Source organism: Spermophilus citellus, assembly GCF_964194105.1.
Source record: "Spermophilus citellus genome assembly, chromosome: 2".
NCBI lineage: Eukaryota > Metazoa > Chordata > Mammalia > Rodentia > Sciuridae > Spermophilus > Spermophilus citellus.
Genome location: NC_138183.1, coordinates 253,061,276 through 253,072,077, shown reverse-complemented (window position 1 = coordinate 253,072,077; position 10,802 = coordinate 253,061,276). Strand labels below are relative to the sequence as shown.

At 60.9% G+C, this 10,802-nt stretch overlaps 1 protein-coding gene across 3 annotated transcripts; it reads right to left on the bottom strand.

The window, feature by feature from the left end:
- Positions 1 to 1,572: 1,572 nt before the first annotated feature.
- On the bottom strand, positions 1,573 to 5,631 carry GAL (galanin and GMAP prepropeptide). 3 transcript variants are annotated; one of them, XM_081278968.1, is made up of 6 exons: positions 5,224 to 5,631; positions 5,065 to 5,145; positions 4,591 to 4,645; positions 3,610 to 3,762; positions 3,304 to 3,381; positions 1,573 to 1,768 (listed from the first exon to the last, which is right to left on the bottom strand). In XM_081278968.1, exons 2-6 carry the CDS (start codon positions 5,143 to 5,145, stop codon positions 1,698 to 1,700), a joined length of 438 nt encoding a protein of 145 aa, XP_081135094.1. In that variant the 5' UTR covers positions 5,224 to 5,631; the 3' UTR covers positions 1,573 to 1,697. The 3 variants fall into 3 exon arrangements, with proteins under 3 accessions (XP_081135094.1, XP_081135095.1, XP_081135096.1); XM_081278969.1 differs by having other exon boundaries at positions 3,610 to 3,699; XM_081278970.1 differs by having other exon boundaries at positions 3,610 to 3,696.
- Between the last annotated feature and the right edge of the window lie 5,171 nt (positions 5,632 to 10,802).

Here is a 10,802-nt window from a genome sequence, read left to right as displayed (position 1 = left end):
CCCAAGGGCTGCAGCTGGCTCTCGGGTGTTTTCCCCAGGAAGTAAAGAAGTCACCTTCTGTGGCTCCTTTGAGAACTGTCACCTCACCCATCTCTTTGCCACCACGCCCCCACCAACCCTGGCCCCCCTCCCCTTGGCTCCCTCGTTCTGATTCCTAAAAGGAAGGAAGGGTCTGGAAGGGGAGAGGGAGGCCTCTGGACAGTGGGCACTACCAGTCCACCGCCCACCATCTGCCAGAGGCCTGCGCTGGGGCTGGCAGGAGCAGGGCTGTGCAGGAACCCAGGCTGGGTACCGTCGGGCCAGTGGCTGACTCCCCAGGGAGCCAATGTGGTGAGGCAACAACCAGCCAACAGAGGTGGGTGACACCTACTGGGGACCTGGAGCAGGAAGGGTGTCCTTAACAAGGGGACTCTGGCTCAGAATCCTGGGGGTCCTCAAGGAGTTGGCCAGGCATCGAGGGCTGTGGGCACTGGCCTCCAGCAGGTGAGGCGGGGTAGCAGCTGCAGTGGGTCCTGGCCTGAGGGCTGAGCCAGGAGGCTGGGGGCAGCTCTGGGGTGACAGGCCCCTGCATGGGCGTGGCAAGATACCAGACAGCACAGGCTCCAGCTCGGTGCTGAGAGGGCCAGCCCATGCTGTCCTGGACCAGCAGGGCAACAGTGGCAGGCGTCCCCAGTAGCTGCTCAAGTTGGAGAGAATGAAATGTGAAGGAGAAGAAATGAGGCCCCACGTCCCTGTCCAGGCCTGGGTGTTGGGAGTGGACACCTGGTTGAAGTGCAGGAGCCTGGAGGTCGAAGGGTGGAGAGGTCCAGGAGCACAGAGCAAGTGGGGGTGGGGAGCAGCTGGGGTGGGATGAGCGGGGGGAGGGAGCGGGGGAGGGCGAGGGCAGGTCTGGAGCCCACAGGCTCGCTCCTGAGCCCACAGCAGCACGCTGAGCGGCCCTCCACGCAGGTCAGGTAGAGTCCACCCTCACATGTGGCCGCCCAAGGCCATCACGTTGGGGAGTCCCCAGGATGAATGCAGCGGTGGTGAGCCACCAGGCCCTGGGGCTCCTCAGTCCCCTCCCACCCACAGGGCTACTAGGGCCTGCGTCCAGGGAAAGGCCCCTCCCAGTCCCCCAGCCTGCACGTTTGTCCTCCGAGGGTTCCTGGCCCTTTCTCTAGGCCTGTTTCCTTCCAGGACCTTCTGACAGGCTCCAGCTCTCCCCAGAGGCCCATCCCGCCTCCCACATGACAATGAGCCAGGCAGGGCAGAGCTGACACCCCTCACCCCTGCTGGCCGGCTGTCACCACACAGCACTGACAGCCACCCTGTCACCCTCATCCAACCTGGCCTGTCCCTAAATAGCAGCTCTTCAGGACGGAGGTTTGTGGGCTTGTGTTTGGTTCACCTCAGTAACAGACTTGCCTCCATCATCACGTCTGACTCAGTCCTAGGACATGCAATAGGGGGTGACGCAGAGATGTCTCCACACGGTGTCTGGGCTCTGGGGTTGTATCTGCTGCGCAGTGTGGGTAAAACAGAGACCAAAGCCCGCAAGAACCAGACGAGTGCAGTTGCTGTTTTTTATTTTGTCGCTCAGAACAATTACCTAAACCAAATCATCTTAAATGATAGCAGCACAGCACAGAAGCGGAGCACAGAGTGGGTCACTCTGCACAAAAGGGCAGAGTTTCCTCATCTTCCAGGGTGACGGCGCCTCAGGACTGCTCTGTGTCTTCTGAGGAGACCTCCGGTGGGAGGCCGGCCAGGCTGTGGAGGGCTCCGGCCTCTGGAAAGGGAAGAAACACGCTCAGGCAGCGGGCAAGAGAGAACCGGCCTTGGCACACGGCAGGAAGGGCAGGAAGCCCTCTGTCTCCCACTCTTAACGCCCGTGCTCAGAATGCATCTGAAACTGTCCGGCTCTTAATTCAGGCTATAAAGAAGTATAATTCCTATCGGGTAATGGAAATCGATATCTCCTAACAAAGGACTTTCCATGTTACAAAATTAAAAGCAAAACACACCAGAACAACAACATGCAGACCCCGCCTGCTCCCCAAGTCCCCTGGGCCCTACAGCGGAGCCGGCTGATGGCTTGGAGCCTGCAAACACCACACACCACCGAGTCCTCCTCCGCACCCTCCCTGTGCCTGGATGGTGCTAGGGAATGAGCAGCAGCCTAAATCCCCCAGCCCCAACTTCTCCCTCTCCCCAGGCCTGCTGGAAGTCCTTCAGCCAAACAGGGCGCAGAGAGAGCCCCCCGCACTGCATCCACAGCAGAACAACTGCAGAAGTCAGCCACCAAACGTCTCTGTTGGAGAGACAAAGTGGTCCATCCTCGTCCCCCACCAGGTCCCATGCTGGCCTCCCTGTGTTGGTGCTCAGAGCCTCGGGCCTCTTCCTGGGCTCCTCCCACCACTGCAGTGTGTTCTGACCAGTGATTGTCCCATTAAGGCCAGACAGGGTCAAGAGCCTTTTCTCTGAGATCTGAATATGACCCTAGACGGCCTCTAGAGCACCTGGCTTGAGGCTTGCTGTTGCTCTAAGGACAGGTCAGTTGTCACCATGTCAAAGACTATGATGGATCCAGTGGAGCAAACTAAACCCAAAGGCCCCTCTCTTCCAGGTAGCAATGTTGGTCTGGTGACGCTTTGAGGGGCAGTGTTGTGACTGTGCTGCAGTCCTAGCATCAGTGTCTTGTCCCTGTAACCCTAATACACACCAGGAAAGGGCTTTGCATAAATGCACGAGACCCTTTCTCTTTTTCCTTTTTGTTTTCCTTTCTTTTTTTTTTTTTTTTTGTGGTGCTGGGGCTGAACCCCGGGCCTTGTGAATGCTAGGCAGGCACTCTACCAACAGAGCTACAACCCAGCCCTCCTTTTTCTTTTTAAAATGGTCTCCCTGTGTTGCCCAGGCTGACTTCAAGCTCCTGGGTTCAAGTGATTCTCTGCCTCAGCTCCCAGTAGCAGGGATACCACAACACCTGGCGGGTGGAGCCCTTTCTTGATCAACTTTGTGTGTTGGGTGCTCTAAGAGAGAGCATGTGTGTGCGTGGCTGGAGATGGAACCCGGAGCCTTGCGCATGCCAGGAAGGTGCTCCACCACCGAGCCACACCCCCAGCCAAAAATGGCGTTTTAAAATTGTGACATTTCTAGGCTGGGGATGTGGCTCAAGTGGTAGCGTGCTCGCCTGGCATGTGTGGGGCGCTGGGTTCCATCCTCAGCACCACATAAAAATAAAATAAAGATGTTGTGTCCACCGAAAACTAAAAAATAAATATTAAAAAATTCTCTTTCTAAAAAAAATTGTGATATTTCACATACCTTTGAGATGCAAGAAAGTCAGAAACTCAATTAGTGTGCGCACTATATTGCTCTCAGGCAGCGACCTGTCAAGGCTTCCTAGAAAACAGAAAGGGTCACCTGTACCCTCTGTCACCCATTGTTAGGGATCTGGGCACCGAAAGGGCAGTGAGCAACCCAGGGCTAGAGGGCACCCCTGTGCTTTCTCTGGAGCCATGGAAGGGCTGGGCCTAGAAGACCCCTCGGCCCAGCCCCCTGGTCCCTGCAGCTGCTCCTGACCACACTCTGCGCCCCTGGGAGGGTGGGCGTGGGGGTCGCTCCTCTCACCTGGCTTTGCTTCCTCCTCGGGCTGGAGCTCCCGCTTCCCAGCCAGGCCGTGCTTGTCACTAAGGGATCTGTGGGTGTCGATGGCATCTGCTTGCAGAGGAGAGAGCACTGACCGATCACCGATCATGCCCTCCCCCCAAAGGGACAGCCAGACTGAAAGTAAGGCAAAGTGTGGAAACGCAGAAGAGGGAGGCCTGGTGACAGGGGCCATCTGCCCACTCTCATACAGGTGCTACCCAAAAGAAGGGGACATGCAACGAGCCGGCCACGCAGGACAGCCTGGTGTACAGCCGGTACCTTCCATGAAGACAACAAAAGACCTCTCTGGCAGCGTGTGGAGATGAGTGGAGCCAGAGAGAGGAAGGCGGCAGGGAGGGAGACTGGGTGTTGGGGCTGACATGGGGGACTGTGATGGCAAGAAGAGTGCTTCCGATGCTGTCACAGGAGTCCAGGAGAGAAGCTCCCTGGAGCTGAGCCAGTGGGAGGGGCTGGGTGTGGCTGTTCAGGAGGGGACGAGGTCCTGGCTACACAACCAGGTGGGCTGTGCGTCTGCAGGGCGCGTTGAGGGGAGACTGATTCACTGTCCTGGAGGCAGGGTTCCTGGCACGAGCTACAGAGGCCTGACCCTGGAGGTGTCCTCGCAGCAGTCCGACCCCGCCGAGGCCCTGAGCTCTGACAGAGGGCTTGCCAGGCTGCCTCTCCTAAGCTGGCCTTAGCACGAGTGAGCCCCAGAGGTCATGGGGTGCCCGGGAAACAGCTCAGGTCTGGGGCTGCCTTCCTGGGAGTGGGAGAGGGTATCCGTGGAACTAAGGAGCTGGCTAAGCTGATGGGGGGCTCAGTCCCCTCACAGTGTCCTGTAAATGTCCTCCTTGTATGTGGCCCAAACTGGACATCCATGTATTAAAATGATCACCGGCTAGCAGGTTCCAGGGAGCGGGATTAACCGACCACCCCATAGCCCGAGGGCTGTCCCTCACTTACGCGGGCCCAGGAGGTAGCCGGCGCTGTTCAGGGTCCAGCCTCTCTTCTCCTTTGCCTTAACCGGGAGAAAGGAGGGTCAGGGGGGCTGGACCACGGAGCTAAGGTGACCGGGGCGCAGCGGGGCGCTCCAGGCCAATGGAACAAAAGGCTGGGAGCCCTTTGTCTGACGCTGACCCAGGGCGACTCAGCCTCCTGGCCTCCCAGCCGGCGCCGGCTGTGGCGCTCATCTCAGCTGAGCCGGACGAACCCTCTTCTAAGCCCGCGCTGTCCGGGAAGCGGGGCCGCCGGGCGCCCACCCAGAGCTCGCACCGGGCGCCCACCCAGCGCGCTCCGCTCACCTGCGCAGCTGCGGGTCCCTTCCGCTGGGACGCGCACCTCCAGGCGGGCGGGCAGGGGACGCACCAGCCTCCACCCCGGGCTGGAGCTGATGCGGTTGCCCCTTCCCGCCCGGGGGGCCCTGTCCCCTACACTTACCGGCGGCCCGAGCCCCAGCGTGGCCGGCAGCGCGGCGGCGAGCAGGAGCGCGGCGAGCAGCAGGGCGCTGCCTCTGGCCATCTGCAGCGGGGCGAAGCGGGGCGGATTGGCGCACGTCGGGGCGGGGACGCGGGGCCCGAGCGGACCGAGCGCGGGTACCTTGAGCGGCGGAGGGTCGGGAAGGGCGGCGGGGCGGTCCGGCAGCGCTCCCAGGCGGCGGGGTCGGTCCGGGCGTCGCGTGTCCGGGACTGGGCGCGGGCTGGCGCTCACCGCATGGCGAGTCCGGCTCCCCGACGTGATGCAGTCCGAGCCCCGCCGCTATTTATGCCGCGCGAGCGGGAGCCGCAGCCACCACGTCACCGCCCAGCGCCGCCCCCGCCCCCGGGGAGCCGCGGGGACCGCAGTGACCGCAACTCCGCTGCTCTCAGTGCTGTGAGCCCGCACCACAAGAGGGGGCGGAAGAGCCCCTTTGTCCGCAGGAACGAACCCCCGAATCCGTGGGAGACACCCCCAGACACGCGGCCCGACGGGTGGCTGAGCCCGCCCCTGTCGTCCCACCTCGGCCCGCTGCCCCTGCCCCACATCCTAGGACCCCGGACTCTGGCTGCAGCCTCCCAGCCTCCCTTGGGAGAGACCTCCAGAGGCCTGGGGACTGCTGGGGCGACCCCTCTGCCCAAGCTTGGCCCATCTGCACTGTACTTGGGGTGCTGTGAAGCACGCAGGGCCTGTTCCCGCTCTGTCCCCACCCGGATGGCGGGGAGCGCAAGCTCTGTCCCCCTAAATGCAAGCCCACTGTTCTGCTAACAGTGCTGCCTGGACACCTGGAGCTGCGGTAGGCCCTTCCTGGGGCAGGGCACAACCGGCCTGGACAGCCCATCGCCCTGTAGAGCAGCCACTGCTGGTTCTGGGTCCATTTGAAAGATCCGAGGGTTTAGTGGTGCTTGAGAACCTGTGGAGCCAAGAGCCGGGGCTCACACTTCCAGACCCCTGGTGGGTGTGGGCCTAGCAGCCGGAAGAAGCCTCAGGAACAAGCCCTGCCTCTTACCCACAAAAACTTCCTGAGTGGGGGCTCAGGGGACCACGGTGCCACAGGGAAGCCCAGCCGCCCTCCCCATTCAGACACCAGGAGAGTCAGGTGCCACCTCAGGTGTCTAGAGACGGGGGACACGCTACAAACACGCCCCACACTCCCCTTGGCTGGCTGGATACCCCCCCACCACTGGGGGCAAGGGGACGCCCTCTCCCACACCAGGCCAAATTTCAGAGTGGTCATCTGGAAACCCACGGTCACTGGGTTACAAGACAAATGGTAATGGTGACGAGGCCGTTCATCAGTGCCTCCCACTTTCTGGTCTCAAGAACCTTGTGCCCACGGCTGGGGCACCCCCTGGCGAGACCCGCCGGCCTCCACATGGGCAAAAAAGGACGTTGTGTGCCCCAGGATCTGGTCAAGGCACAGGGCTCAAAGGCACAGGGCTCTGGCCTGGGGTGCCAAGTGCCCACTCTGGGCCATGCTGGTTGGCGAGGGTCTCGGGTTGGGGCAGGATGACCTCGAGGTGTGCGGTGACTCCCAGTCCTCTTCCCACAGCCTGGGGCGGCAGGGGAGGGGCCAGGCCTTGGCCTCCACCCACAGGCTGGGTCTGAAGCCATAGTTAACCCCACGGTGGCTTCCTGCCAGGGAGGGAAGAGGAAGTGAGGGTGTGGCCCTGGCAGTGGAGGGCAGAGGGGCAGCTGAGATGTGGACGGACGACAGGGTGGCTCCCTGTGACCTGCAGAGAGGTGGCCCTGTGTGTCCCTGATTGAAGGGGTATTGGGAGCTGGCAGGGGCTCGGGCCACAGGTATCCCCCTCTACCTGACGGTGAGTCCTGCTGTCCCTCTGTCCTGGTGTCCCAGAGCTCAGGACACCGTCCTTCTGTCAGGTCCCTCTTCCAGGCTGCCAGATCTTGAGGACACATTTTTATCAGCTTCCCTTGAACAGGAGGCTCTGAGCTGTCTGGAAAGGCCGAGGTTCTAAGCCTGTCCTCGGGGTGGACCCTGTCCAGCTCTCCTCGGCTTCCCTGGCTTTTCTCCCAGGGCCGAGGTCGGAGCTCAGGGCCTTGCGTGCGGGGCAGGTGCCGTCCCTGGGCTGAGTCCCGGCCCTCCGCTGCCTTCCTTCAGGAGTTGGACTCTTTTTGTTTCCTTTTCGCTTTAAAAGAAACCCCGGGGTCTGTCTGGTGAGTGCCTTCCTGTTAGTAAGATGCGTGGCTCTTGAGCCAACGTCGCTAAGAAGAGAGGGAGAGCATTTATAAGAAGAACCAAAGCGGGGTGCAGTGGTGGCACAGCCTGCAGCCCCAGCTTCTCAGAGGCTGAGTCAGGAAGGTCGCATGAGCCCCGAATTGGGGGCTGGCTTTGTATAGAGAGAACCTGTCTTAAGAATAAGTAAGTGACTGACCAGTAAGGACCACCCTCAGCCACCTGTCCCCCGTTTCTCATGGAAAGTCCTATGCGGTCCTAGGCAGATCCTCTCTCGTCCCCAGAAGCCACTTCAAGGCCCGTGCTGTGCCGCCAGGCAGCATGATCAGGACAGACTGCCCAGGCCACCACCTCCTGCATGCCGGCCTCTCCCACGGCCTGGGGTGGCAGCTCGGTCCCCAGGCCTCCCTGGGTGGTGGGGGATTCTGGGCAGATCTGGAAGGTGGCCGGGAGCTGGGCTGCAAGGCCCGAGCGCAGTGGGCACAGACACGAGGCGGAGCTGGGAGGCGAGCTGGGACCCCGCGGAGGGCAGATCTGCTTGGGTGAGCGAGGACAGCACTTCTGGGATGACAGCTCCCGGCGCAGTGTTCTAATGGGCTCCTCGCTCCGCAGTGACCCAATGGGAGTCATTGTCAACCTGTCATCTTCAAGACAGCCCAGTGTGTGGCAGACAAAATGGGTCACCATTAGCGTAATAGGATTCGAGCAGAAAGCATGGGCCCCCACCTTGTGAGCTGGATCAGCCTCCCCCAGACGCCTGCTCACCACCACTAGGAAAAACAGTCTGCCTCTGACGGCCAGAAAGAGCACAGGCCGCAAGGGTGCCTGGCTGTGTCCCCACATGGGAGGGCACCCTCGCATGACCCTAGCCCTGGGTGAAAGCAGCCGCAGAAACCCCAATATGCACCAATTATATGAACGTCCACCTGGTTATCATCAGAAGGTGGTACATGGGGTCAGGAAGCTGGGCCTGACAGGGGAGCAGCAGCGGCCAGTTGAAGAGTAGAGCCCCACACATTCCAAGTTGAGGGGGTCACGTGGTGGGTCTCTTTTTGGTCCTTCTCCTTTCCTGCTTCCTGCTTCCTGGAATGTGGATATGAGGGCTGGAGTCAAGCAACTGTTTTGGACCTCAAAGTGATGGCTTCAGATGACAGACAGCAAGACCAAGAAAGCCAGGTCTTAGGTAACCCTGAGCCCAGGTCCCTGGGCTGCTGACCTCCAGGCTTATTTCCTGACAGAGGAACGCTCTTCCCTTTTAGGTAAGCCAGTGTCAGCTGGGCTTTCCCCCATACACATAATAATAGATATGCTGACCAGCGCCTCACACAAATCCCTCCACAAATCTTCTCTGAACCAGTGAGTGACACAGGCCAACACTGGTGTCACCCCCAGTGCTGGTAAGGAGCTGGCCTGGGGAAGATGGGCTCATCAAGGGTGAGGCCTGCAGGGGACGTGACAAATGTGCACCACCTGCCGGTTGCACTGATGTCATCACTACTGGGAAAGGGAGGGTGGCTGGCTGAGCCAATCCCGCTCCCCCGGGACCCCGGCCTTCCCTTCCCATAGTCTCCAGCTCACCCCACTGCACCCAGCCTCACTCCGGGAACACAGTGGTCACAGATAAAAGCCCCCGGAACTACCCCTAGAGACTGGCACTTGTGACTGAAGTTCAAGTCACGTAACTGTCCGTCCGTGTGTTTCTGCGTGTGTATTCCACGGTTCACTGTGACCTGGGTAGATGGGTTCACAGAAATGCCTGCCTCGATAAGTTGCTTAGGGCCTCACTGAGTTACTGAGGCTGGCTTTGAACTCGCCATCCTCCTGTCTCAGCCTCCTGAGCCGCTGGGATTACAGGCTGCACCACCGCACCTGGCTGGATTGGGTACTTTTATGGAGGGGCTAAGGTTGTAGGAACTGGGGTTTGGGATGCAAGCTGAGAAGAGGGGGGTGGGGACCGCGAGGTCCAGAGGGTTGGGGATGGTTGGCAAGAGAACCCCACCTTTCCTGCAAGCCGCTTTGGGGAAGAAGTCCCCTCACTTAGCTCTGCATAGTCTTGCTGTCCGGGGACAGCCGCGGCCACACAGGAGGCTCTGAAATGGGGTCTTCCACTGTGGACTGCGATGTGCTCAGCTGGGCTGTGAGGCTGGAGAGGAGGGCAGATGGGAGGCCCAGGTGGGCTCTACCTCAGGGAGGCCCTAGAGGCCACCTGCTTCATGGTGGCCAGTCTTTGTAAAATCTGAAAGCAGGGCCATGACCAGGATCAGCTGACCTCTCTCTTCCACACCTCCCCGGGTCTCCCTGGCAAAGAGGCTGTGGGTACTGGCCTTCAAGGGAAAGCCCAGCTGGGCCTTGGTTTAGGTCAGCGGGTGTACTCTATGGGTACATGTCTCATGTGTATAGGTGAGTGGCCACAGCCATCCCAGCATACACCCAGTCTCGATCCTGACCCTGAAATAGGCCACAGGCCACAGAGCTGGGGTACAGAGCCTCTCCCCGAAGCCGTAGCCTCCCAGGGAGATGGGCTCAGGCACGATGAAGGCAGAGTCCCCATCACCCAAAGGTGCTTGGTCTGTTTTGGGCTAGCAGACACTCCCCACCACGCTTTAGGCCCCTCCTGGACACAGCTGCAGGGTGCTCAGCTCTTCTCCTGAGCAAGGTGGGAGCTCAGGAGGCAGCCCCTTGCAAGTCCTGGGCTCCCTGGCTCGAGCCATCCTTGCCTTACAGGGCAATGCCCCCCTCCCCAGCCCCAGCCCCCTCCGCCCCCCTCAGCAAGCCACCCCAGCCCAGCGCCTGCTGCCCTTGGGCTCTGGGGCAGGGAAACCACTACTCCCAGGGCCGCCCCACATGCTCCGCCCACCAGGCCCGGCCCAAGCAGACACGTTGCTGCCCCTCCCCCCCAGGCCATGGGACTGCTGTGGCCTGCTCCAGGGGTGGGCTCATGGCAATGAGCTTCCCCAGGACTGTCCCTGATGGCCAGGAGTCTGGGACTCCACTGCACCCTCGGGTGGCTCACCCAGCAGGGTGTTCTCTGGCCCCAAGGGAAGGGGCGACGCTGGCAGCTCTGCCCGGCCCATTGCCTGTGGTGGGGGCAGGGGCCATCAGTGAGTCATGCCGGCCCTGGGCAGCTACACCTGTTTCCTGGCCCAGAGTCGGGCCCTGGGCAGCTCCCCAGGCCATATGTGAGTCCATCTGGCTGATGGGATGTGGGCGCCTCCAGAGAGGGCCAGTGGCCAGCGGTCCAAGGCTGGAGGGGCAGTGTTAGAGGCCCTGGGGGCATTTCCACCCAGGGGCCTGAGCCCTGCAGAGAGGCTGGCCAGTCCCTCCTGCCATTCCCTGGGACCTGATACATTTTAGGGACCACAAAAAGTATCAGCACTTAAAAATCCTTTGTTGAAATATAATCTACACATAGACGGCACAGGAGCTGAGCTCCCTCCATGCGTGGAACCACGACTCTGTCAATACCAGCACCTCCACCCATCACTCAGTCGGTCAATGTGAAAGA

What these genes read in the sequence shown, in the direction of transcription:
- GAL (XM_081278968.1), bottom strand. Translation starts at nt 5,145, where the DNA reads ATGGCCAGAGGCAGCGCCCTGCTGCTCGCCGCGCTCCTGCTCGCCGCC. An exon ending in CGCTGGGGCTCGGGCCGCCG is followed by an intron (nt 4,646 to 5,064) that starts GTAAGTGTAGGG and finishes CTCCCGGTTAAG; the next exon opens with GCAAAGGAGAAGAGAGGCTG. An exon ending in CGAGGAGGAAGCAAAGCCAG is followed by an intron (nt 3,382 to 3,609) that starts GTGAGAGGAGCG and finishes TCTGTTTTCTAG; the next exon opens with GAAGCCTTGACAGGTCGCTG.